Here is a 23,017-nt window from a genome sequence, read left to right as displayed (position 1 = left end):
TAAACGCATGTCAGCCCCTGAGCGTCACCATATTCCTTCACCTCTCCCTGCCTGTGGCTCCTTTGTGACTTACTGGTCCTGACCGCTACCTTCCCTTCACTCCTTTCAATTTCTCACCTAATTGGTTCCCATCCCCCTCAATCTGTATCCTAAATTCTCACGAGTAGCACCAGCGAACCTCCCTCGTTTTCACTTCCTATTTAAGTAAATGTTTTCTTGCTGGGCTGATGGTGACGATCAAACATTTGGAGTAATTTGACCGCCGTTTGCAGTCGATAACCATGAATTCTTCTTTATTACAGAGGCAGCAGTTGACAAGCAGATCTCATTTCCTTTATCGTCAATGGCTCATGTGCAGGTGGAGAGGAATGGAAGATCTTTTGTTGATTTAAATGAAGACTTGCAGTACACCATGGATGTAGACGAGTCTCAAGGTTAGCTTAAAATGTTTTTCTTAGAAAAATGCATGGCTATTTTTTTAATTTGTAGCTGTAATTGGTTAGATTCCAAAAAAGGTAAATTGAGACAAATATGCCAGGAGATTGCAGACAGTTGCAGGCCAAGTAAGGTTGTTGTAGTAGGCGATTTTAACTTCTCAATATTGACTGGGAAAATCATAGTGTGAAGGGTTTAAATGGGCTGCAATTTCTCAAAAGTGTTCAGGACAGTTTTCTCCAGCAATATATAGAGGGCCCCACATGTGAGAGGGCAACACTTGATCTCGTCTTGGCGAAATTGGAAAGGGCAAGTGAATGAAGTGTTCGTGGAGGAGCCTTCTGGGACCAGTGACCACAGTTCGATTAGGTTTAAGATAGTTATGGATAGGGACATGTTAAAATGCTCAAGTGGGGCAAGGCCAACTTTGAGGGTATGAGGGAAGGTCTCGCTCAAGTTGGAGCAGGTTATTTGAGGGGAAAGGAACATCAGCCAAGTGAGACGTTTTTAAAAGTGTGCTAACAAAAGCTCAGGATATGCACGTCCCTGCTCGAGTGAAAGGCAAGACAGGCAAACAAAATGGAAGCTTGGTTGACGAGAGAAATTGAGGCATTGGTCAAGAATAAGAACATTGGACAGGTATAGGCAGCTGGGATTAAGTGCATTCCTGGACGTTTCGGGAACTAAGGAGTAAACTATAAAAGGAAATCAGATGGGCAAAAAGGGGCCAGGAGACGGCTCTGGCAGATACCATTAAGGACAATTGTATTTGAATAGTATAAGAAACAAAGTGGGTGGAGCAGAGATTGGTAGGTATTATGTTGTGGGAATTAGTGACGTGGCTGCAAGAGGATCGGAGCTGGGAGCTGAATATTCTGGGTTATACATCCCATCAGAAGGACAGACAGGTGGGCAGAGGAGGTGGGTTAGCTCTGTTGATAAGGAATGAAATTCAGTCCTAGACGAGGGGTAACATAGGATCAGAAGATGTAGTCATTGTGGGTAGAGCTGAGAAATTATAAGGGTAAAGAGATCCTAATGGGGGTTATTTCCAGGCCCCCCAACAATAGCCAGGATAGCCAAGTTACATCAGGAGATACAATCGGCATGTAAGAACGGCAATGCTACAGTGATCATGGGAGATTTCAATATGCAGGTAGACTGGGAAATTCAGGTTGGTACTGGACCCCAAGAAAATGAATTTGTAGAGTGCCTCCGAGATGGATTCTTAGAGCAGCTTGTAGTGGAGTTGACCAGGGAAAAGGCAATTCTGGATTTAATGTTGTGTAATGAACCAGATTTGAGAAGGGAACTCAAGGTACAGGAACCACTAGGAGGTAGCGATAATAATATGACAAGATTTAACCTGCAATTTGAGAGAGAGAAGGTGATATTGGATATGTCGGTATTATAGCTGAGCAAAGGGAATTACATAGGTAAGAGGGAGGAGCTGGCCAAAGTTAACTGGAAAGGGACCACCTAGCAAGAGTGAGTGGAACAGCAATGGTAGAAATTTCTGGGATTAATTCGGAAGATGCAGGATCTTTTCATTCCAAAGAGGAAGAAAGATTCTGGGGGGGAGAATGAGTTGACTGTGGCTGACAAGGGAAGTCAGGGACAGTATAAAACTAAAAGAGAAAGCATAGAACATAGCAAAGATTAGTTGGAAACCCGAGGATTGGGGAGTTTTTAAAGAACAAAAGAAGGTAACTAAAAAGGCAATAAGAGGGGAAGAGATGAAATACAAACGCAAGCCAGCCGATAATATAAAGAGGGATAGCAAGAGTTTCTTCAGTTATATAAAGAGCAAGAAAGAGGCAAGAGTGGACGTTGGGCCGCTGGAGAATGATGCAGGAGAAGTGATAATGGGGAATAAAGAAATGCCAGAGGAGTTGAATAACTTTTTAGCATCAGTCTTCACAGTGGAAGACTCCAGCAACGTGCCTGAAATTCAAGAGAGTCAGGGGGTGGAAGTTAGTGGAGTGGCTATTACATGGAACAAGGTGCTCGGGAAGCTGAAAGGGCTGAAGGTGGATTATAAGGGCCTGTCCCACGAGCATGCGACTCCATGCAACAAGCGCGACCTAAAAGGGCCTGTCCCACGGGCATGCGGCAAGCGCGACCAAACCAGAAGCGGGGGCGGCACAGAGGTAGAGTGATTGACATGAAGTTCGCACGTGACGTACGGTGTCGAGGCGGCTGCGGGCCGGCAGGACGTTGCTGCACGGAATTTTTGAACACGGTCAGTTTTTCGGAGCCCCACGCGATGTCGGGACCAGCTCCGCACAACTCCATACGGCTCCGGCGATCGAAGTGGGACCAGCCCCGCGAGGCCGTACGGCTCAAGCGACCACGTTAGGTTGCGCTTGCTGCATGGAGTCGCATGCTCGTGCGACAGGACCTTTAGGTCGCGCTTGCAGCATGGAATCGCATGCTCGTGGGACAGGCCCTTAAGTCACCTGGACCCGATGGACTGCACCCTAGGGTTCTGAAAGAGGTGGCTTTAGAGATTGTGGACGCATTGATAGTGATATTTCAAGAGTCACTAGAGACGGTAGTAGATCCAGATGATTTGAAAATTGCCAATATTACCCCGCTGAACAAGAAGGGAGCAAAGCAGAATAGTGGGAACTATAGGCCGGTTAGCCTGATTTCGGTGGTTGGTAAGATTTTAGAGTCCATTATAAAGGATGAGCTTATGGAGTATTTTGCAATTATGATGAAATAGGATGAAGTCAGCATGGCTTTGTGAAGGGGAGATCTTGCCTGATGAATCTGCTGGAATTCGGTGAAGAAGTAAATAGCAGGACAGACAAAGGAGAGTCTGGATGTTGTTTACCTAGATTTTCAGAAAGCCTTTGACAAAGGTGCCACAAGTGAGGCTGCTAAGGAAGATTCGAGCTCATGGTATCAAAGGGCAGATACTAGCATGGATAGCAGGTCGGCTGGATGGCAGAAGGCAAAGAGTGGCAATAAAGGGGGCTTTTTCTGGTTGGCTGCCAGTGACTAGAGTTCCATAGGGTTTCTGCTCTTCACGTTGTATATTAATGATTTGGACGAGGGCATTGAAGACTTTGTGGCCAATTTTGCAGATGATATGAAAAATAGGTGGAGGGCTGATAATGTCAAGAAAGCAGGGACTCTGCAGAAGGACTTGGACAGGTTGGGAGAGTGGGCAGAGAAGTGGCAGATGGAATATAGTGTAGCAAAGTGTGGAGTCATCCATTTTGATAGTAGGAATGAAGGCGTAGACTATTTTTTAAATGGGGTGCAAATCCAGAATTCTGAGGTGCAAAGGGACTTGGGAGTGCTGGTGCAGGATTCCTGAAAAGTTAATCTGCAAGTTGAATCGGTTGTAAAGAATGCAAACTCAATGCTCGCATTTATTGCAAGAGGCTAAAATACAAAAGCTGGGGTGATAAGCTGACCCTCCATAAGGCACTGGTAAGGCCGTTTTTGGAGTCTTATGAGCAATTTTGGGCACCATATCTGAGGAAGGATGTGCTGGCTCTGGAGAGGGTCCAGAGGAGGTTTACAAGAATGATCCCAGGAATGAGTGGGTTAACATATGATAAGTGTTTGTCGGCACTGGGCCTGTACTCCCTGGAGTTTAGAAGACAGAGAGGGGATCTCATTGAAATGTACCGAATAGTGGAAGGCTTGGATAGAGTGGACGTGGAGAGGATGTTTCCACGAGTGGTAAGGTCTAGGACTACAGGTCATAGCCTCAGAATTGAAGGATGTTCATTTCGGAAGGAGACGAGTAATTTCTTTAATCGGAGGGTGGTGAATTGTGGATTTTTTTTATAGCCACAGAAGGCTGTGGAGGGCAAGTCAGTGGATATTTGTAAGGCAGAGATGGATAGATTCTTGATTAGTACTGGTGTCGGACGTTATGGGGAGAAGGCAGGAGAATGGGGTTAGGAGGGAGAGATAGATCAGCCATGATTGAATGGCAGAGTGGACTTGATGGGTTGAATGGCCTAATTCTGCTCCAATCAATTATGACTTTATGGCAATCCAAAGAGATTTTCAAAATACATAAGGGGGAAAAGGGTAACTAGAGAGAGAGAGAGAGTGGGAACCCTTCAGGAATCAAAGCGGTCAACTCTGTGGAGCCTCAGGAAATGGGCAAGTGCATCAATGAGTATTTCACCTCTGTATTTACCAAAGAGAAATTCAAGAGAACGGAGGAACTTAGGGCTGTCAATGGAAGTGTTTTGAGAGCAGTCAGTGTTACGATCGAAGAGGTGCTGAAAGTACTATAGTGTATGAAGGTGAACAAATCTCCAGTGCCTGATCAGATATATCCGAGGACATTGTGGGGAAACTAGAGATGAAATTGCAGGAGCCCTGTTTGAAATATACGAGTCGTCTTTACAGCGGAGGTGCTAGGACTGGAGGGTGCAAATGTTGTGCCTCTATTCAAGAAGGGCTGCAGGGAAAATGCTGAGAACTCTTGGTCAGTGAACCTAACACCTGTAGTTGGATAATTACCAGAGAATATTTTGAGGGATAGGATATACAGGCATATGGATAGACAAGGGCTGAAGGGATAGTCAGCATGGTTTTGTACGTGGGAGATTGTGTGTGACTAATCTGATTGATTTTTTGAAGACGACCAAAAAGGGCGATGAGGGCAGAGCTGTAGATGTTGTATATGTGGACCTCACTCAGCAAAGCATTCGACAAGTTTCAGCATGGTAGGCTGCTCTGGAAGGTTAGATTGCATGGGATCCAGAGAGATAGCTGAATGGATAGAAAATTGACTTAATGGAAGGAAGCAGAGGGTGATGGTGGAAGGTTGCTTCTCAGACTGGAGGCCCGTGACTAGTGGTGTGCCACAGGGTTCGGCGCTGGGCCCGTAACTGTTTGTCATCTATATCAATGATTTGGACGAGAACACAAATGGCAAATCAGCAAGTTTGCTTATGATACAAAAGTGGGTGGTTTTGCTGATAGTGAAGATGGTTGTGAACGATTGCAGCAGAATCTTGATCGATTGGCCAGGTGGGCTGAGGAATGGTTGATAGAATTTAATACAGAATAATGTGAGGTTGCATTTTGGGAAGTCTCATATGGGCAGGACCTACACGGTGAATGGTAGGCCTCTGGGTATGTTGTAGAGTGAAGGGATCTAGGAATGCAGGTGCATGGTTCCTTGAATAATGGACTCGCGGGTAGATCCGGTGGTTAAAAGGCTTTTAGCATATTGGCCTTCATCAGTCAGAGTATCGAGTATAGAAGTTGGGAGGTCATGTTGCAGTTGTATAAGACGTTGGTGAGCGTGCATTTCGGGCATTGCGTTCAGTTCTGGGCACCATGTTATAGGAAAGATGTTGTCAAGCTAGAAAGGGTACAATGAAAATTTACAAGGATCTTGCCAGGACAAAGGAAGGACATTATTGCCATAGAGGGACATTAAGGACACTCCTGAGGAAGGACATTATTGCCATAGAGGGAGTGCAGAGACGGTTCACCAGACTGATTCCTGGGATGTCAGGACTGTCATGAAGAAAGACTGGATAGACTTGGTTTATACTCTCTAGAATTTAGAAGATTGAGAGGGGATCTTATAGAAACTTACAAAATTCTTAAGGGGTTGGACATGCTAGATGCAGGAAGATTGTTCCCGATGTTAGGGAAGTCCAGGACAAGGGGTCACAGCTTAAGGATAAAGGGGAAATCCTTTAAAACCGAGATGAGAAGAACTTTTTTCACACAGAGAGTGGTGAATCTCTGGAACTCTCTGCCACAGAGGGTAGTTGAGGCCAGTTCATTGGCTATATTTAAGAGGGAGTTAGATGTGGCCCTTGTGGCTAAGGGGATCAGGGGGTATGGAGAGAAGGCAGGTACGGGATACTGAGTTGGATGATCAGCCATGATCATATTGAATGGCGGTGCAGGCTCGAAGGGCCGAATGGCCTATTCCTGCACCTAATTTCTATGTTTCTATGTTTCTAAAGAGGGCCTGAGCTATAGGGAGAGGTTGAGTAGGCTGGGACTCCATTCATTGGAGCGCAGGAGGATGAGGAGTGATCTTATTGAGGTGTATAAAATCATGAGAGGAATAGATCAGGTAGATGCAGAGCCTCTTGCCCAGAGTATAGAAGTGATGGGTAGGTTACTGGAGGGGATTCTGTGAAATCAGTTCTATCAGCATTTGGAAGGCTGTAGACTGATTAGGGATGGTCAGCATGGCTTTGTGCATGGAAATTCTCACCAATTTGGTCAGTTTTTTGAAGAGTAGCTGAGTATTGATAGAAACATAGACATAGAAACATAGAAAATAGGTGCAGGAGTAGACTATTCGGCCCTTCGAGCCTGCACGCCATTCAATATGATCATGGCTGATCATCCAAGGGCTGATGAGGGCAGGGCAGTGGATGTGGCTTTATGGATTTTAGCAAGGCAAGGTTGCACATGGTAGGGTAATCAAGAAGGGGTTAGAGCACATGGGATTCCTGGAAAGGTTGCTAATTGAATATCTAATTGGATTGATGAGTGTTGGTGGAATGTTGCTTTTTCAGACTGGAGGCCTGTGACTAGTGTTGTGCTTCAGGGATTGGTGCTGGGCCAGTCCATTGTTCAATTATTTAAACTATTTGGATGAAAATGTACGAGACAGGATCAGTAAGTTTGCATATGTCACTAAAATTGGATGTATCGAAGAAAGTGAAGATTATTACCAAAAATGGCAGCGGGATAGTGATCAGCGAGGTGAAAAGGGGAATTAGTACATATTCCCTGGAAGTGACATCTCAAGACGGGGTGGAAATGGCAGCGTTTAGCATATTAGCCTCCATCGGTCACGGAATTGAGTACAGATGTTCGGGTACTCTGTTGTGTCTGTACAAGATAGTGGGAAGACTGTACTTGGAGCGGTTGGGCCTGAATTGTTGAGAGGTGTTGGACAGGTAGGCAGGCTGGTCCTTGAAGCATCACAGACTTGGGTGATCTTGTAGAGTTCTATAAAATCACAAGGATCACGGTAGTGCGAAGGCACGTCTTTTTCTCGGGTTAGAGGCTCTTGAAGAACAAGAACTAGACGTTGCAGTGTGCTGGAGTAGCTCAGCGAGTCAGCCAGCATCTCAGGAGAACATGGATAGGCAACGTTTCAGTTCACAACCCTTCTTCAAATTGATCAAGAGAGCATTGTTTGAAGATGAGAGGAGAAACATTTAATAGAAACCAGAGTGGCAACGTCTTTTCTTAGACCTGGGTTACGAATATAGAATGAGCTGCCGGAGAAAGTGGTTGAGGCAGGTACGGTAACAAAATTAAAAAGACATTCGGATAAGAAATGTTCGTGGGCATCTGTTTTTTAACCTAGGCACATTTGATTATGTTAGATTGGCATCTTTTTCGGCATGGCCAAGTTGGGCTGAAGGCCTATTTCATAGCTGTACAAGTCTGACTCAGACTTTTTGTTAGGTCATGGATTGTGCAAGAAGTCTTGAATAACTTTTCACACACTTTGGGTGTATGGAACGAGCTGCCAGAGGAGGTCGTTGAGGCAAGGACTATTGGAACTTTGAAGAAACAATTAGACAGGTGCATGGATAGCACAGGTTTGGAGGGAAGTGGGCCAAATACAGGTGGAACTTGTGTAAATGGGACATGTTGGTCGGTGTTGGGCCAAAAGGGCTTGTTTCCACGCTGTTAGACACTATGACTCTATAACTTTGTGTTCTTGAAATGCAAGAATCATAATCAAAGAATCATGGTTCTCCCCAGAACAAATCAACCTATTCACACTTTCTTTCCATGTCCAGCCGATAAAATATTGTTTGACTAATAGTAATTTGGCCTTCATGCTTGCAGTTAGCACCATTAATTAGCCTAGCGACTCTTTTTTGCCTACAGTAATGCCTGAAGCTTCACCGTACAGCTGACACGCAAGGTAGAATGATCAAGAGCGATGCTCAAGCAATGGCCTTTACACATAAATTTAAATACTTGAATACTTTCCTTGGTACTTGACAAAATATTGTGAAACTCTTTATTTTATCCCTTAATAGTTTCAGGCAAGGAACTAAATTGATTATAGTATGCAAAGTCTTTGCACAAAGTTATAGCATTCTGTCTCAAAGGCCTAACAAATGTTGGTTCTGTAGATGAGGAACTTGGTGTTAGTAGTTTGTTGGTTTAATGCAGCACACCATGTTATTGGTGTTATTCACCAACACAACAGGTGATTGAGGATATCCTGCTCCACAGACATGCAGATTCAAGGTGACGAGGCTAGATGGGTGTTAGTAACTACTACTTCACAAAGTGTAGCTTAAACTGGTGGAAATTTGATTACAGTTTTTAGTTGTAAACTACTTTTTGTATGAAAATTGTTTTAAATGTATTACAGTGCAAATATATGCAACTGAGCCTTCCATTTCAATCCTGAAAAGGTCCTAGGCTGTGTCATTTTCTGGAGGAACACAAGGAAGATATATTATGTGGACCTGTGTGGTTGGCCAGTGGCCTGGATCTTTCAGGGCACGCTGGAATGTTAACACTAACTAGCCCTAAACTTATCAAAGGTAAGATTAAATTAGATTAGCTATGATTGCACAGATAAAACATTTTCCTTTTAATTGGCAGTATCTGAGTGCACATATGAATAGAATAAGATGAAATGAATAGAATAGGAAGGAACTGCAGATGATGGTTTAAACCGAAGATAGACACAAAATGCTGAAGTAACTCAGTGGGTCAGACGGCATCTCTGGAGAAAAGGAATGGGTGACATTTTGGGTCTGGACGTGTGGCGATTGTGTCTGAAGAAATGATCCAGAAGAAGAAATGATCTTGTCTCCAGAGATGCTGTCTGACCTGCTGAGCTACTCCACCTTTTTGTGTCTATCTTTAGAATAAGAGGGCTGTCAGTTTGCAACATGACATTATTTAATACAATATTTGAACTCATTGGTATTTTGATTTGGGTACAGCCTCCCTGGCATCGTAATGTTTGCTTTTTGACATTTAGCATAATGGGAACAATTTGGAAAGCAGTTCTATATGTTGATCCTGGTATTTGGTTGAATGCGGGAGATTATACATGCAAAGCAGAAGCAATGTTTCACCTTTGGTATTTTCTTATGACTAAGACGACCCTTTTAGTTCAAGTACACTCCCGCTAACAGAACAATCCCATTCATCCACTAATTTTCCCTTTAAAATGTTGTGCCTGCTATTAGCAAAAGAGAATAAGAACATCTGGTCAATCTTTGGGAAGACCATGTTTTAAAAAAATAATGTTCCTCCTTCCTAAACAAAAGATTGCAACACAAAATCAGCTGAATACTAATTTGATGACACCTGTGCTATTGTGTGCAGTTCTGCTCATCCCATGGTAGGAAGATTGTAATGTGCTGGAGAGGGTGCAAAGGAATTCCAGCAGGATGGAGCGGGGATGTTGCCAGGATTGGAGCGGTATGGTTATAAGGAGTGGGTGGATAGGTTGGGTTTGTTTTCCCTTGACCAGAGGTGCCTGAGGAGTGACCTAATACAGATGCATAAACTTACGAGGTTATAGACAGGATATATAATAAAAATGCCTTTTCATGGTGGGCAACGTCTAAGGCAAGAGGGTATAGGTTTACAGTGATAAGTAGGAGGTTTAGAGGGATCTTGGGGGCAATGCTTTCACCATAGATTGTTGAAATTGGGAATGTGCTGCCTGAAAGGGTGGTGGAGGCAGATACACTCAAGATGTTTAGGGAGCCTCAAGACAAGGCATAGATGGCTACAGATCTGCAGAGGATTAGCTTGTTTCTGTGCTATATGGTTATATAACTCTAACATTATTCTTTATAAGACCAGTATCACATTTCAGTCACCAGTGAGGTGAAATTAGTTTAGTTGAGAGATGCAGCGTGGAAACAGGCCCTTCATCCCATCGAGTCCGCACCGATCAATAATCCCCTTACACTAACACTATCCTACACGCTAGGGGCAATCTTTACCAAAGCCTATTCACCTACAAACATGAATGTCTTTGGAATGTGGGAGGAAACCGGAGCACCTAAGGAAAACTCACACGGTCACGGAGAGAACGTACGATCTTCGTAAAGATCTGGATTGAACCCGGGTCTCTGGCGCTGCTAGGCTGCAACTCTACCGCTGTGCCTTGGTGCAAAATTGTTTTCTAAAACTGAATGTACACCCAACGATTATGGAGTTGCTGATTTCCATGTTTAAACTTAACATTATTTATTTTTGGTTTTTAGCAGGCATGGCTGGTGGCAAATATCGGTCATTTTTAGTTCACATCAGGTCAGCTACTGAGAAGACGAATGAAGAGAAGTCTAATGGCAGTGGAGTAAGGCCGGTTATGAGAATGCAAGTGTCAAAGCCACAGAACAGCAAGAGTCACACTCTTGCTTCGTTACTTGCCAAAGTGACAGCAGGAAAGGTAGAATAATAGTCTCATTGATAATGGATTTATATTACATATGAATTTGCAGGCTTCGGTAGACAAAAATTATCAATTGTTTTGTGGATACTTTTGTTAACTTATTGCCTTTAACAGGAAAAAACGTTCACATCAAAAACAACTGACTCTGCCAGTTCTTCTAAGAAACCTGACAATCTCAAAGGTTGTGATTTGCTGCAGGAAGTTTCTGTTACCATCCGAAGATTCAAGAAAACCTGCAGCCCAAAAGAAAGGTGATTTAGGGTTTGTTTGATGTTCTGAAAGGGGTTTGCAAGTCTCTCCATTCTTCCCTGTTTCACTTGCACTAGTCTATTCTAGTACAATTGTGTTAGGGTCAACATTTCAAATTCTTCTAGAAGTGGCTATTTGCTTGACTGTGTGTGAAACTTGGGCAGCATAAACTGCTCTAAAAATTGCTTTGATGTTCCTTGAGGTAATTGCTGCTTTTTGTTTAGGATGCAACGGTGTGCCATGTTGCAGTTCTCTGACTTTCATGAAAAACTGCTTAACACACTGTGCAAGAAATCAGATGACGGTCCTGTCACTGAACATGCTCAGAGTCTGGTATTGGATATCCTCTGTTGGTTGGCAGGAGTTCATGCAAATGGATTGAGCAGGTGAGAAGAAACAATATGTGAACCTGAAGCTTGCAACAGTTGATTATTAATACCATATCCAGGGGAAACATCATCCCTGTATCATTCCTGTTAAACTACAAATTTTGTGTATTTCAATGAGATTACCTCTTTTTTCAAATGTCTAAGACAATATAGGTCAAACCTGCTGTAATCCCTACTCGTGAGACTATCTTCTCACGTTGGGGTAATAAATCTGAACATCCATTACATTCCACCTGTTCAAGTGTATCTTTCCTTCAGGGGGGTGACTAGGCCAATGTGGCTGTGGTCTCACCAGGATACTATATAATTTCAGTGCGAGTTCTTCACTTGTGCATTCAAATCCTCTTGCAATATGGGCAATACATTCCTGGTTTTATTCCTTGTTATTCCTTGTTAACATTAAATAAATCACGTGCAAAGACATCAAGTATCTCTAAATACCAACACTGTACCAATACCAATCCATCCTTTAAAATATTTCGGGCTTTTCAATTTTTTGATGACATGCTCTTCCATATTATATTCCATCTGCCAGTTTTATCCTGTATATGTCCCCATAAGCCCTCTGTGCATTCTTTTCACAACATCCATTGACACTTTGATTTAGCATCACTTGCAAACTGGATATATAATTCTTTGTACAAATCAGTTTTGACCAAAGGACAATGGTTTGGTTTAGTTTAGTTTATTATCACGTGTACCAAGGTATAGTAAAAGGCTTTTGTTGTGTGCTAACCAGTCCAATGGAAAGACAATACATGATTACAATCGAGCCATTCACAGTGTACAGATACATGATATGACGTTTAGTGCAAGATAAAGTCAGTAAAGTCCGATCAAAGATAGTCCGAGGGTCTCCAATTAGGTAGATAGTAGTTCAGCACTGCTCTCTGGTTGTGGTAGGATGATTCAGTTGCCTGATAACAGCTGGGAAGAAATTGTCCCTGAATCTGGAGGTGCGCGTTTTCACACTTCAATACTTTTTGCCCGATGGGAGAGGGGAGAAGAGGGAGTGGCTAAGGTGCGACTTGTCTTTGATTATGCTGCTGGCCTTGCCGAGGTAGCGTGAGGTATAAATGGAGTCGATAGAAGGGAGGTTTTAGTCTGTGTGATGGTCTGGGCTGCTTCCACAATTCTCTGCAATTTCTTGCGGTCTTGGACGGAGCTGTTCCCAAATCAAGTTATGACGCATCCTGACAAAATGCTTTCTATGGTGCATCTGTAGAAGTTAGAGTTGTTGAGGACATGCCAAAGTTCCTAAGCCTTCCAAGGAAGTAGAGGTGTTGATGTGGTTTTTTGGCTGTTGCTTCAATATGGGTGGTCCAGGAGAAGTTGTTGGTGATATTTAGTCCTAGGAATTTGAAGCTTTCAACCATGTCTAATTCAGCACCGTCAATGCAAACTGGGGTATGTGTACCAAGTTGCTTCCTGAAGTCCATCACTATCTCCTTTGTCTTGCTGACATTGACAGAAAGGTTGTTGTCTCCACATCAGGACACGAGGTTCTCGATCTCCTTCCTGTACTCCGTCTCATCATTATTTGATATCTGGCCCACAATGTTGGTGTCTGTGAAATTGCTGGAGCTCCAGTCCCAGTCCCTGGTGCACCCCAGTCATTCGAGCATCCCATTCTGAATGTGGTCAATTTGTCCTGTTCGTTTTCTGCACAACTTGGAACTTGCACAATCTTCAAAACATCTCTCATTTCATTTGATAAACTCTTCTGGATGGTACCTTATCAATGGTTTATGAAAGTCTGCCTATTACCACATCCATAATTTTTACCTTATCTGTACTGCTAGTTAAAACCCTGAGAAACACACAATTTCCTTTTTCTAATCAGTTTACTCTGCCTAGTGCCGTTGTTGTTTTCTGATTCCCCTATAAACTCTTTAATCATAGATTCAAGCATTTTCCCAAATCTTAACATCAAGAAAATTGGTCAATAGTTCTCCAAGTTCTCGTTACCTTCTTAAAAGTTGCATTTGTTACAATGCAATCCAAGGGAATGATCTGACGGATTCTGTTGATGGACCCAGTGCATCCACTATTTCCATCACCATCTCTTTCAAAAACCTTTTGCAAGGACATTGGAATGTCAAATGACAACTTTATGGATCTGTGTATGTGTGAAATGAAGTATTTTATATTCCATTACTTTTTAAATACAGTTTCAGAGATGGCAAAGAAAGTCTACACTTAAAAACCAAGAAACGACTAACTGGCATTGTGCGAGTTTGCTTCTTTGAGGCTGGTCGCAGTATCGCTCATAAATGTGCCCGGTTCCTTGCACTCTGTATAAGGTCAGCAAAAATTTGTTTGTTTTTAATAGAAACTTGTTTTCCAACACAAATTAATTATACATTTATTTAAATTTAAGGCCTGTAATGAATGAATCTTAAAAATGAAATTTTCTTCATACCTCGTTTGCATCACACTGACAGTAAATTGTTTATTCTTTTCAGTAATGGGAAAGCAGACCCAAGCCAGTTAGGTTTTGGAGGAGCTCTCTTGAAAGCTTTACTTGAGAATTTGCCATACTTGCCTGCTGCAGCAACTGGTGGTAGGTTCGCTTGTTCACTTGATAAGTATGCAGTCATTATTTTAGGAAGATACATTTTTTCTGATTGAAAGATACAGCAGAGAAACGCGCCCTCCAGCCCACCGTCCACCCTGATTAGTTTATTTTCGATTAGGGAAACAGTGCGAAAACAGGCACTTAATCCCACCAAGTCCGGGCCCACCAGCGATCCCCAAACACTAACACTATCAGACACACACACAAGGGGAAATTTACAATTATACCAGGCTAATTAACCTACAAACCTGTACGTCTTTGGGGTGTGGGAGGAAAGCGGAGCATCCGGAGAAAACCCACGCAATGTCACGGGAAGAAGGTACAGACAAGCACTTGTAGTCGGGATCGATCCCAGGTCTCGGGCGCTGTAAGGCAGCAACTCTACCGCTGCGCCACCGTGTTATCAACTACCCATTCAAGATGTAAAATAAAAACCAGGACATTCATGGCAGGTTACAATTCTATTATTTTCTGCTTGATCATCAGATATAAGACAAATGCTCGGCCCATTTGGGAATAATTTATCACTTTTCGTATCTTGTTGCTTGACCTTGCGTGTGAATTGTTTTGATTCACCTCTTTTATATAAATAAATAAATAAATGAATAAGTATGTGAAGTGTTCTTAGCTTGAATCTGCTCCAGACTTTAAGTCAAGAGTTTCTAAACCTGGGGTAAATTTACATATTTTTTTCTCATTGACTGACGGTGTTCTTGGTATCTGTTCATCATTAGTTCATAAATAAGTGAAATAACATTGTTATGTGCTATTAAAGTTGCCAGGGGTAAACGGGACGAACAAGGTTGGGTACCCCTGGTTTAAGGACTGTCACTGAGTCTGCTAATTAGACTGATTGGTGTAGGTTTAAAAAGTTTCACGACTTGATGGGTATGTTAAGTTTACAGATACAGCATGGAAACAGGCCCTTGGGTCTACCAAGTGAGCACTGACCAACAATCACCCCTTCACACTAGTTCTATGTTATACCACTGTCACACAGACTCCATACATATCAGGGGCAATTTTTCATGGCCAATTAAATGACGCACTTGCACATCTTTGGGATGTGGGAGGAAATTGAAACACCCGGAGGATACCCATGCAGTCACGGAGTATTTGCAAGCTCCAGACAGATAGCACGAGGTCAGTATAGAACCCGGGTTTCTGGTGATGTGAGGCAGAAGTTCCACCAGCTCTGCTATTGGTATGATGTGGTCAGATCCCGAATACAGTTATATAATATCCAAGAATTGCTTAGAAATACAGATCACTCAGCCAAACCAGTCTGTTCCTATATTTGTGCTTCATTTTTCAAAGTGTCAGAGTCTCACAGGATGGAAACAGTCCTTTTGGCCCAAATTGCCCACACTGGTCAACATGTCCTATCTACACTGATCCCACCTGTCTGTGTTTGGCCCATATCCCTCTAAACCTGTCCAATCCAGGTACATGTTTAAATGTTTCTTAAACATTGCTTTGGTACCTGCCTTAACTACCTCCTCTGGCAGCTCATTCCATACATCCATCACCCTTTGTGTGGAAAAAGTTACTCATCAGGTTCCTATTGAGGGCTATTAAATCCTTACCTTCTCACCATAAATCTCCATCCTTTGGTTCTCGATTCCCCTACTCTGGGCAAGAGACTCTGTTCATCTATCTGATGTATTCCTCTCATGATTTTGTGCACCTCTAAAAGATCACCCTTATCCTCCTGCGCTCCAAGGAATGGTCTGCCCAATCTCCCCCGATAGCTCAGGCCCTCGAGCCCTGGCAACATCATCGTAAATGTTTTTTTACACCCTTTCCAACCTAATAACATCTAACATGGTGCCCAGAACTCAACAAAATACTCTAAATGTGGCCTCACCAATGTCTTGTATAACTGCAACATGACCTCCTAACCCTTCTTCTACTCAATACGCTGACTGATGAAGGCCAATGTGCCAATAGCATTCTTAACAACCTTTTCTACCTGTAATGCCACTTTCACCAAACTATGTACCTGTACTCCTAGATCCCTCTGCTCGACAATACTCCCCAGAGTGGTGTTTCTGTAAGGTATTGTTTCGTATTTCTTTAACTGCTACGTTCATGTTCACTACAAAAATGGTTTGGTACTAGAAATGATTGTGGTTTTTCTTGATGGCGAAAGGTTCGGTGTTTTGGTACTTTGTGCTACTGAACTATGTCAAGGATGAAGATCTGGCCGGATGCAGTACAGTTTGTGCAACCCTCCTCACCACCGTTTCCAAACAGTTGCAAGACCGGCTCACACCTCTTGAAGCTTTACTTCAAACTAGGCAAGTGAAACAGAATTGCACACTCACCAAACGGGCTTTACATTAAATAGCACATGTTGTCCTTCCATCGGTTTAATGCTGTTGCTGGATAAAAATACTCGAGGTTCACCTACACAAGACTCTTTGCAAACACTTCATCCACTTGCACCTCCCAATTTCCTAAGACTAGATCAGTTGCCCTCCCATGTGTGGGGTCTTCAACATATTGCTGGGGAAAACTCTCCTGAACACCTTTGACAAATTGCACCCCATCTAAACCATTCACACTATGATTTTCTCTATGAGATGAGGTGGAATTTATTTAGTGCGAAGGTAGTAAATGTGTGGAATTTATTGCCGCAAATGGATCTGGAGTACAAGTCAATGGATATTTTTAAGGCAGAGACGGATAGATTCTTGATTAGTAAGGATGTCAGAGATTATGGGGCGAAGGCAGGTGAATGGGGGGGTGAGAGGGAAAGATAGATCAGCCTTGATTGAATGGCGTAGACTTGATGGGCCGAATGGCCTTATTCTGCTCTGGGAACATATGAACTTATGTAGGATAGAAATCACAAATTAAATAAATTGCATTTGTATTTTTAAAACCATCCATTCTTTAGCATTTTAAAATATATGCTGCTTGCTTAGTGGTTATGAAGGTTACATGAATGGTTTAAATATTAAAAAAAATGATTTTGTTTAATTTTGGCTTCCAATTAGTATATTTGATGAACTGTTTTGAAATTCTAGGTACGGGTTGTACAGCTCTCCATTTGATCCCGTTCTGTTCGATTTAGAAATGTGTGGTTCATCCTGTAAAAATGCTTGTAATAGCAACGTTGGTGTACAATCTGATGAAATAGATCTTTCTGATATATTATCAGGTAAGTGGACAGGTGATCTATATTTCTAAAGCCAATAGATGTTCTTTCATGTTAATGGAACTGTTTTTCCTGTATTTTTTTTACTTTAAACCTGTTGTTAAACCCTCTTGTTTTTGATATACCTACCATGTAAAAAGATTTTGACTATCGACCCTGTTATAGAACATGGAATCATGCAGCATGGAACTTGCTGACAAATATGTCCCATCTACACAATTCCCACCTGTCTGCGTTTGGCCCATATCCTTCTCAACCTTTCCAATCTATGAACCTGTCCCAACTGTCTTTTAAATATTGTTATAGTACCTGCCAACATATAACTCCCCTGGCTGCTCATTCCATGTACCCCACCCTCTGTGTGAAAATTAGCCCCTCAGGTTCATGATTCCCCTGCTCTTGATAAAATACTCTGTGCACCTACCTATCTATTCCTCTCATGAACTTATACACTCCTCATCTTCCTGCGCTCCAGTGCAAAGAATAAAGGCGTAGAACAGGGGTCGGCAACCTATGCCCCCTGGGACGAATGCGGCCCGTAACGCGAAATCATCCGGCCTGCAGGCGGTTTTTTTTCCGTATTCATCCGGCTCGCAGACTTCCTTCATCTCTAGTACCTCCCCGGCCCGAGGATGCAAGGAGCTTGCGCTGGCGGCTGCAATTGCAGAGCTGCCGAGCTCCGAGCGCTGGCTGTACCGCATCCTGCGCAAAGCAGCCGAGATGGCCGCCCGCGCACCTTCTGTGTCTGGGCTTCACTGTCGGGATCAGGGTTGTCAATAGGCCGGGGACGAGTTAGTGTGAGTATTTGAGCCACTGCCTTCAGGACAGAGCCAAGGCAATGGTCCGTAGATGCGCCATGTTGGTGAGCTCCCGTAACTAGGGGCCAGTGCTCCGGGTGGTGTCCTCGAAGGGGCGGGATCCGTGTGAACACGTGGTAGATGTGGCCCGCCATCCGCTCACAGACATGCCGCCCGGCCCCTATGCAGAACAAGGTTGCCCACCCCTGGTGTAGACTGTTCAACCTCTTCCTATAGCTCAGGTCCTTAAGTCCTGGCAAAATCCTCAAAATCTTCTCTGCACTCTATTCAGTTTAACAACATCTTTCCTTCAGCAGGTTGACCAAAACTGAGTACAATATTCCAAATGCAACCTCATCAATGCCTTAAGCAACTATAAGATAACATCCTCAGTACTGTGGCTGATGAAGGCCAATGTACTGAAAGGCTTGACCCAATAACTACCCATGACACCACTTTCAAGGAACTATGTACCAGCAATCATATCCCCCCCCTGCTCTATATTTTAGACTAGAGATGCGACGTGGAAACGGGCCCTTTGGCCCACCGAGTCCACGTCTACCAGCTATCTCCCTGTACACCAACACAATGCTACATATTGGGTAAATTTGCAGAAGCCAATTTCCCTACAAACCTGTGTGTCTTTGGAGTGTGGGAGAATACCAGAGCATCCGGATAAAACCCATGTGATCCCAAGGAGACGTAAAACTCCATACAGCCAGCAACCTGCGTCTCTGGTGCTGTAAGGCAGCAACTCCACCACTGTGCTGCCCTTGACCCCCACAATACTTCCCAGTCTCTGACTAAAGAAATTCCTCCTGATCTCATTTCTAAAGGTACGTCCTTTCATTCTGAGACGGTGGCCTCCGTTCCTAGTCTGTCCAAATAGAGTCATACAGCGTGGAAACAGGCACTTTGGCCCAATGCCCACATCGACCAATGTGCTCCATCGACACTAGTCGCACCTGCCTGCTTTTGGCCTATATCCCTCTAAACCTATCCTAACCAAGTACCTTTCTAAATGTTTCTTAAACGTTGCGATAGTATCTGCCTTAACTGCCACCTCTGGCAGCTTATTCCATACACCCACCACTCTTAGTGTGAAAATTTACCCCATGGCTTCCCATTAAATCTTTCACCGCTCAACCTACCTATGTCTCCTGATTCTCGATTCCCCTACTCTGGGCAAGAGACTCTGTGCATTTACCTGATTTGTTACTCTCATGATTTTGTATGCCTCACATCGGATCACATCTCATCATCCTGCGCTCCAAGGAATATAGCCCCAGCCTGCTCAACCTCTCTCTTTGGCTCAGTTCCTCAAGTCCTGGCAACATCCTCGTAAATCTGCTCTCAACCCTCTCAAGCGAGAACCTTTTTCGCTGGCCTTTCACAGTCGGCCCCATCCGAGCCGCCTGCTCGCTGAGTCCGCCCTCCGCCTTGTCCCTCTCCTCTCCTCCCCCTCTCCTCCCCCCCCTCCCCCCTTCCTCTCTCCCCCCCTCTCTCTCCCCCCCCTTCCTCTCTCCCCCCCATCCTCTTCCCCCCCCCCCCCCTCCTCCTCTCCCCCCCCCCCCCCCCCCCAGCCCCCTTCCTGTGCCCCCCACTCCCCTCCCCCAGCGCGCTCTCACTGCAGCTGCGGGTCTTCCCTCTCTCCCCCCCCCCTTCCTGTTCTCTCTCCACTTTTCCTCCCCCCTTCCTCCCCCCCCCCCCAGCACATGTCGCCACGACTCGCGCTCACTGCAGCTGCGGGTTTCCAGAGTCCTATTCTCTCTCCGCTTTTCGCAGCCCACCACTCGCCTGACTCCCCTCCCCCCCCCCCCCCCCCCCCCCCCCCCCCCCCCCCCCCCCCAACCTCTTCTCACCTCCTCCCCCCTCCCCCCTCTCTCTACCCATCACAGGGGACGACCTCCTCTCCGTCTCCCCGGCCAGATCGTCTGCTCCCCCCCGGTCCGGTCTGTCATGCCGGTGGGTGCGCTTCCCCTTGCGGAAGCCACGATCGGCTGGTCCCCCTCGCTGCTTTTCACCGTCCTCAGATCGCTTTGGGCTTCGCTCTGGTCCACGCCTGAGCTCGGGCCAGGCGCCTGGTGGGAAGGCCGGGTCTATGACCTGGGTAGGTGCTGCCTCTAATATTAATATATCAAGGGGGGGGTTAGTGTATGTGGGGGTGGTTAGCGTGTATGTGACGCCTAAGGCCGCCCGGCCCCCCGCAACCGCGCGTTGGAACAGACCCAATGGGTCTGCACTTGGTCTAGTTATAATATAAAACTCTGATCTTGGATGGTTACTTGCGGGGATGTTTGCTTGCTTGAACTTTTTCTTTGATTCAAATCTCCTCGAAAACCCGACGTGGTAACGGTGAAATTCTTACATATTCCGGTAGAGATTTACCTCATGATTTCAAAAATCCCCTCATCTGAAAATTTGATTCATTATTTCCAGAGTTTTTTTTACTAAAATTGTTCACCAATCTGACATCTTTTTAAAATCTATCGTGCTGAAGCGAGCTGGATGACGTCATAATGCCTTTGCTCCTGCAGCGCAGGATTTTCAACGTGCAGCCATGAACTGCGAGTTACGTGGTCCTGATATACTAGTGGCCAGAGGATCTGGGGTGACGGAGGAACTGAAGGAAATCCACATTAGGCAGGAAATGGTGTTGGATAGACTGATGGGACTGAAGGCTGATAAATCACCAGGGCCTGATTGTCTGCATCCCAGGGTACTTAAGGAAGTGGCTCTAGAAATTGTGGATGCATTGGTGATCATTTTCCAATGTTCTATAGATTCAGGATCAGTTTCTGTGGATTGGAGGGTAGCTAATGTTATCCCACTTTTTAAGAAAGGCGGGAGAGAGAAAACGGGGAATTATAGATCAGTTAGCCTGACATCGGTGGTGGGGAAGATGCTGGAGTCAATTATAAAAGATGAAATAGCGACACATTTGGATAGCAGATTTCAGAATGGCAGGCAGTGACTAGTGGGGTACTGCAATGCTAGATGCTGGGACCGCCGCTATTTACAATATACATCAATGATTTAGATGAAAGAATTCAAAATAACATTAGCAAATTTGCAGATGACACAAAGCTGGGTGGCACTGAACTGTGAGGAGGATGCTATGAGAATGCAGGGTGACTTGGACAGGTTGGGTGAGTGGGCAGATGCATGGCAGATGCAGTTTAATGTGAATAAATGTGAGGTTATCCACTTTGGACACAAAAACAGGAAGGCAGATTACTATCTAAATGGTGTCAAGTTGGGAAAAGGGGACGTACAACAGGATCTGGGGGGTCCTTGTTCATCAGTCAATTAAAGTAAGCATGCAGGTGCAGCAGGCAGCGAAGAAAGGCATGTTGGTCTTTATGACAAGGAGTCGAGTATATGAGCAAAGAGGTCTGTCTGCAGTTGTTTAGGCCCCTAGTGAGACCACCCCTGGAGTATTGTGTGCAGTTTTGGTCCCCTAATTTGAGGAAGGACATTCTTGCTATTGAGGGAGTGCTGCATAGGTTCACAAGGTTAATTCCCGGGATGGCGGGACTGTCATATGCTGAGAGAATTGAGCAGCTGGGCTTCTATACTCTGGAGTTTAGAAGGATGAGAGTGGATCTTATTGTAACATAAGATTATCAAGGGTTTGGACATGCTAGAGGCAGGAAACATGTTGCCCGATGTTGGGGGAGTCCAGAACTAGGGGCCCCAGTTTAAGAATAAGGGGTAAGCCATTTAGAAAGGAGACGAGGAAACACTTTTTCTCACATAGAGTGGTGAGTCTGTGCAATTCTCTGCCTCAGAGGGCGGTGGAGTCCGGTTCTCTGGATGCTTTCAAAAGAGAGCTAGATAGGGCTCTTAAAAATAGTGTAGTCGGGGGATATGGGGAGAAGGCAGGAACGGGGTACTGATTGGGGATGATCAGCCATGATCACATAGAATGGCCTACTCCTGCACCTATTGTCTATTGTCTAATCCCCTCATCCAAATGATTGATGCACATTGTGGAGAGTAGCGGCCCCAGCACCGACTCCTGCGGACCTTCACTAGTCACTGGCAGCCAACCAGAAAAGCCCCCCTTTGCTTTCTGCCATTCAGACATTCTTCTATCCTTGCTAACGTCTTCCCTCTATCATTTACTGACTATGTTCTACCCTCTATTGTCTTATATTTGTCAGGATTAAATTCCATCTGCCAGTTCCACAGAATGAGTAGAACGATTAGGTTGGAAAATGTTTGCCATGCTGATCAATAATTAGAGTACTAAAAGAGTTTACATTTGCAGATTCAGTTGCCTTATATTAGAAGATCTTGTGTTTTCCATGGTTCAGCACTTTTTGCAGTACCACCTCGTTTGCACTCGTGATCAGAAGTATTTTATGTGTTTGGAGTACTAGTTCAGTTGATCCTGAAAAAGCATCAGTGGTATATTTGCTGTGGTACCTATGCTGCAGATTAGCATTTCTTTAGAGATTTGTTCAGGCAGTTTTTTGGACTTCTGGGCTATGGATTTAGTTTAGTTTAGAGATGCACCGCGGAAACAGGCCCTTCGGCCCACCGAGTCCGCATCGACCAGTGATCCCTGCACATTAAAACTACCCTACACACGCTAGGGACAATTTTCCATTCATAACCTACAAACCTGTACATCTTTGGAGTGTGGTAGGAAACCGAAGATCTGGGAGAAAACCCATGCAGGTCACGGGGAGAACGTGCAAACTCCATACAGACAAGCACCCGTAATCAAGATCTAACCCTGGCCTCTAGCGCTGTAAGGCAGCAGCGCTACTGCTATGCCGCCGTGCCGTCCTGGAGTTCTCAAACTAGCCTTTGCCCATTTCCAACCCCCACCTTCATTGCCCATGCTGAATGACAAGTTGTGCGTCAAAAGTTGGGTACAATACCAACAAATGCTACAAAATCCTGCCACAGTATAAATGAAGCAGATTTCAGTTACACGAGTTCCATTATAGAACATAGAAAAGTATAGCATAGGAACCGGCA

The 23,017-nt window shown here is 44.5% G+C and overlaps 1 protein-coding gene across 1 annotated transcript in view; it reads left to right on the top strand.

The window, feature by feature from the left end:
- birc6 (baculoviral IAP repeat containing 6) overlaps positions 1-23,017 on the top strand; it is a 348,945-nt gene that overhangs the window by 74,541 nt on the left and 251,387 nt on the right. The window contains 9 exon segments of the mRNA XM_055639933.1: positions 303-434; positions 8,841-8,972; positions 10,662-10,846; positions 10,964-11,100; positions 11,323-11,484; positions 13,659-13,790; positions 13,953-14,050; positions 16,218-16,365; positions 17,098-17,231. Of these exon segments, the coding sequence (XP_055495908.1) occupies positions 303-434; positions 8,841-8,972; positions 10,662-10,846; positions 10,964-11,100; positions 11,323-11,484; positions 13,659-13,790; positions 13,953-14,050; positions 16,218-16,365; positions 17,098-17,231 (1,260 nt within the window).

Source organism: Leucoraja erinacea, chromosome 8 (genome assembly GCF_028641065.1).
Source record: "Leucoraja erinacea ecotype New England chromosome 8, Leri_hhj_1, whole genome shotgun sequence".
Lineage (NCBI taxonomy): Eukaryota > Metazoa > Chordata > Chondrichthyes > Rajiformes > Rajidae > Leucoraja > Leucoraja erinaceus.
This window is presented reverse-complemented; position numbering and strand designations above follow the sequence as displayed.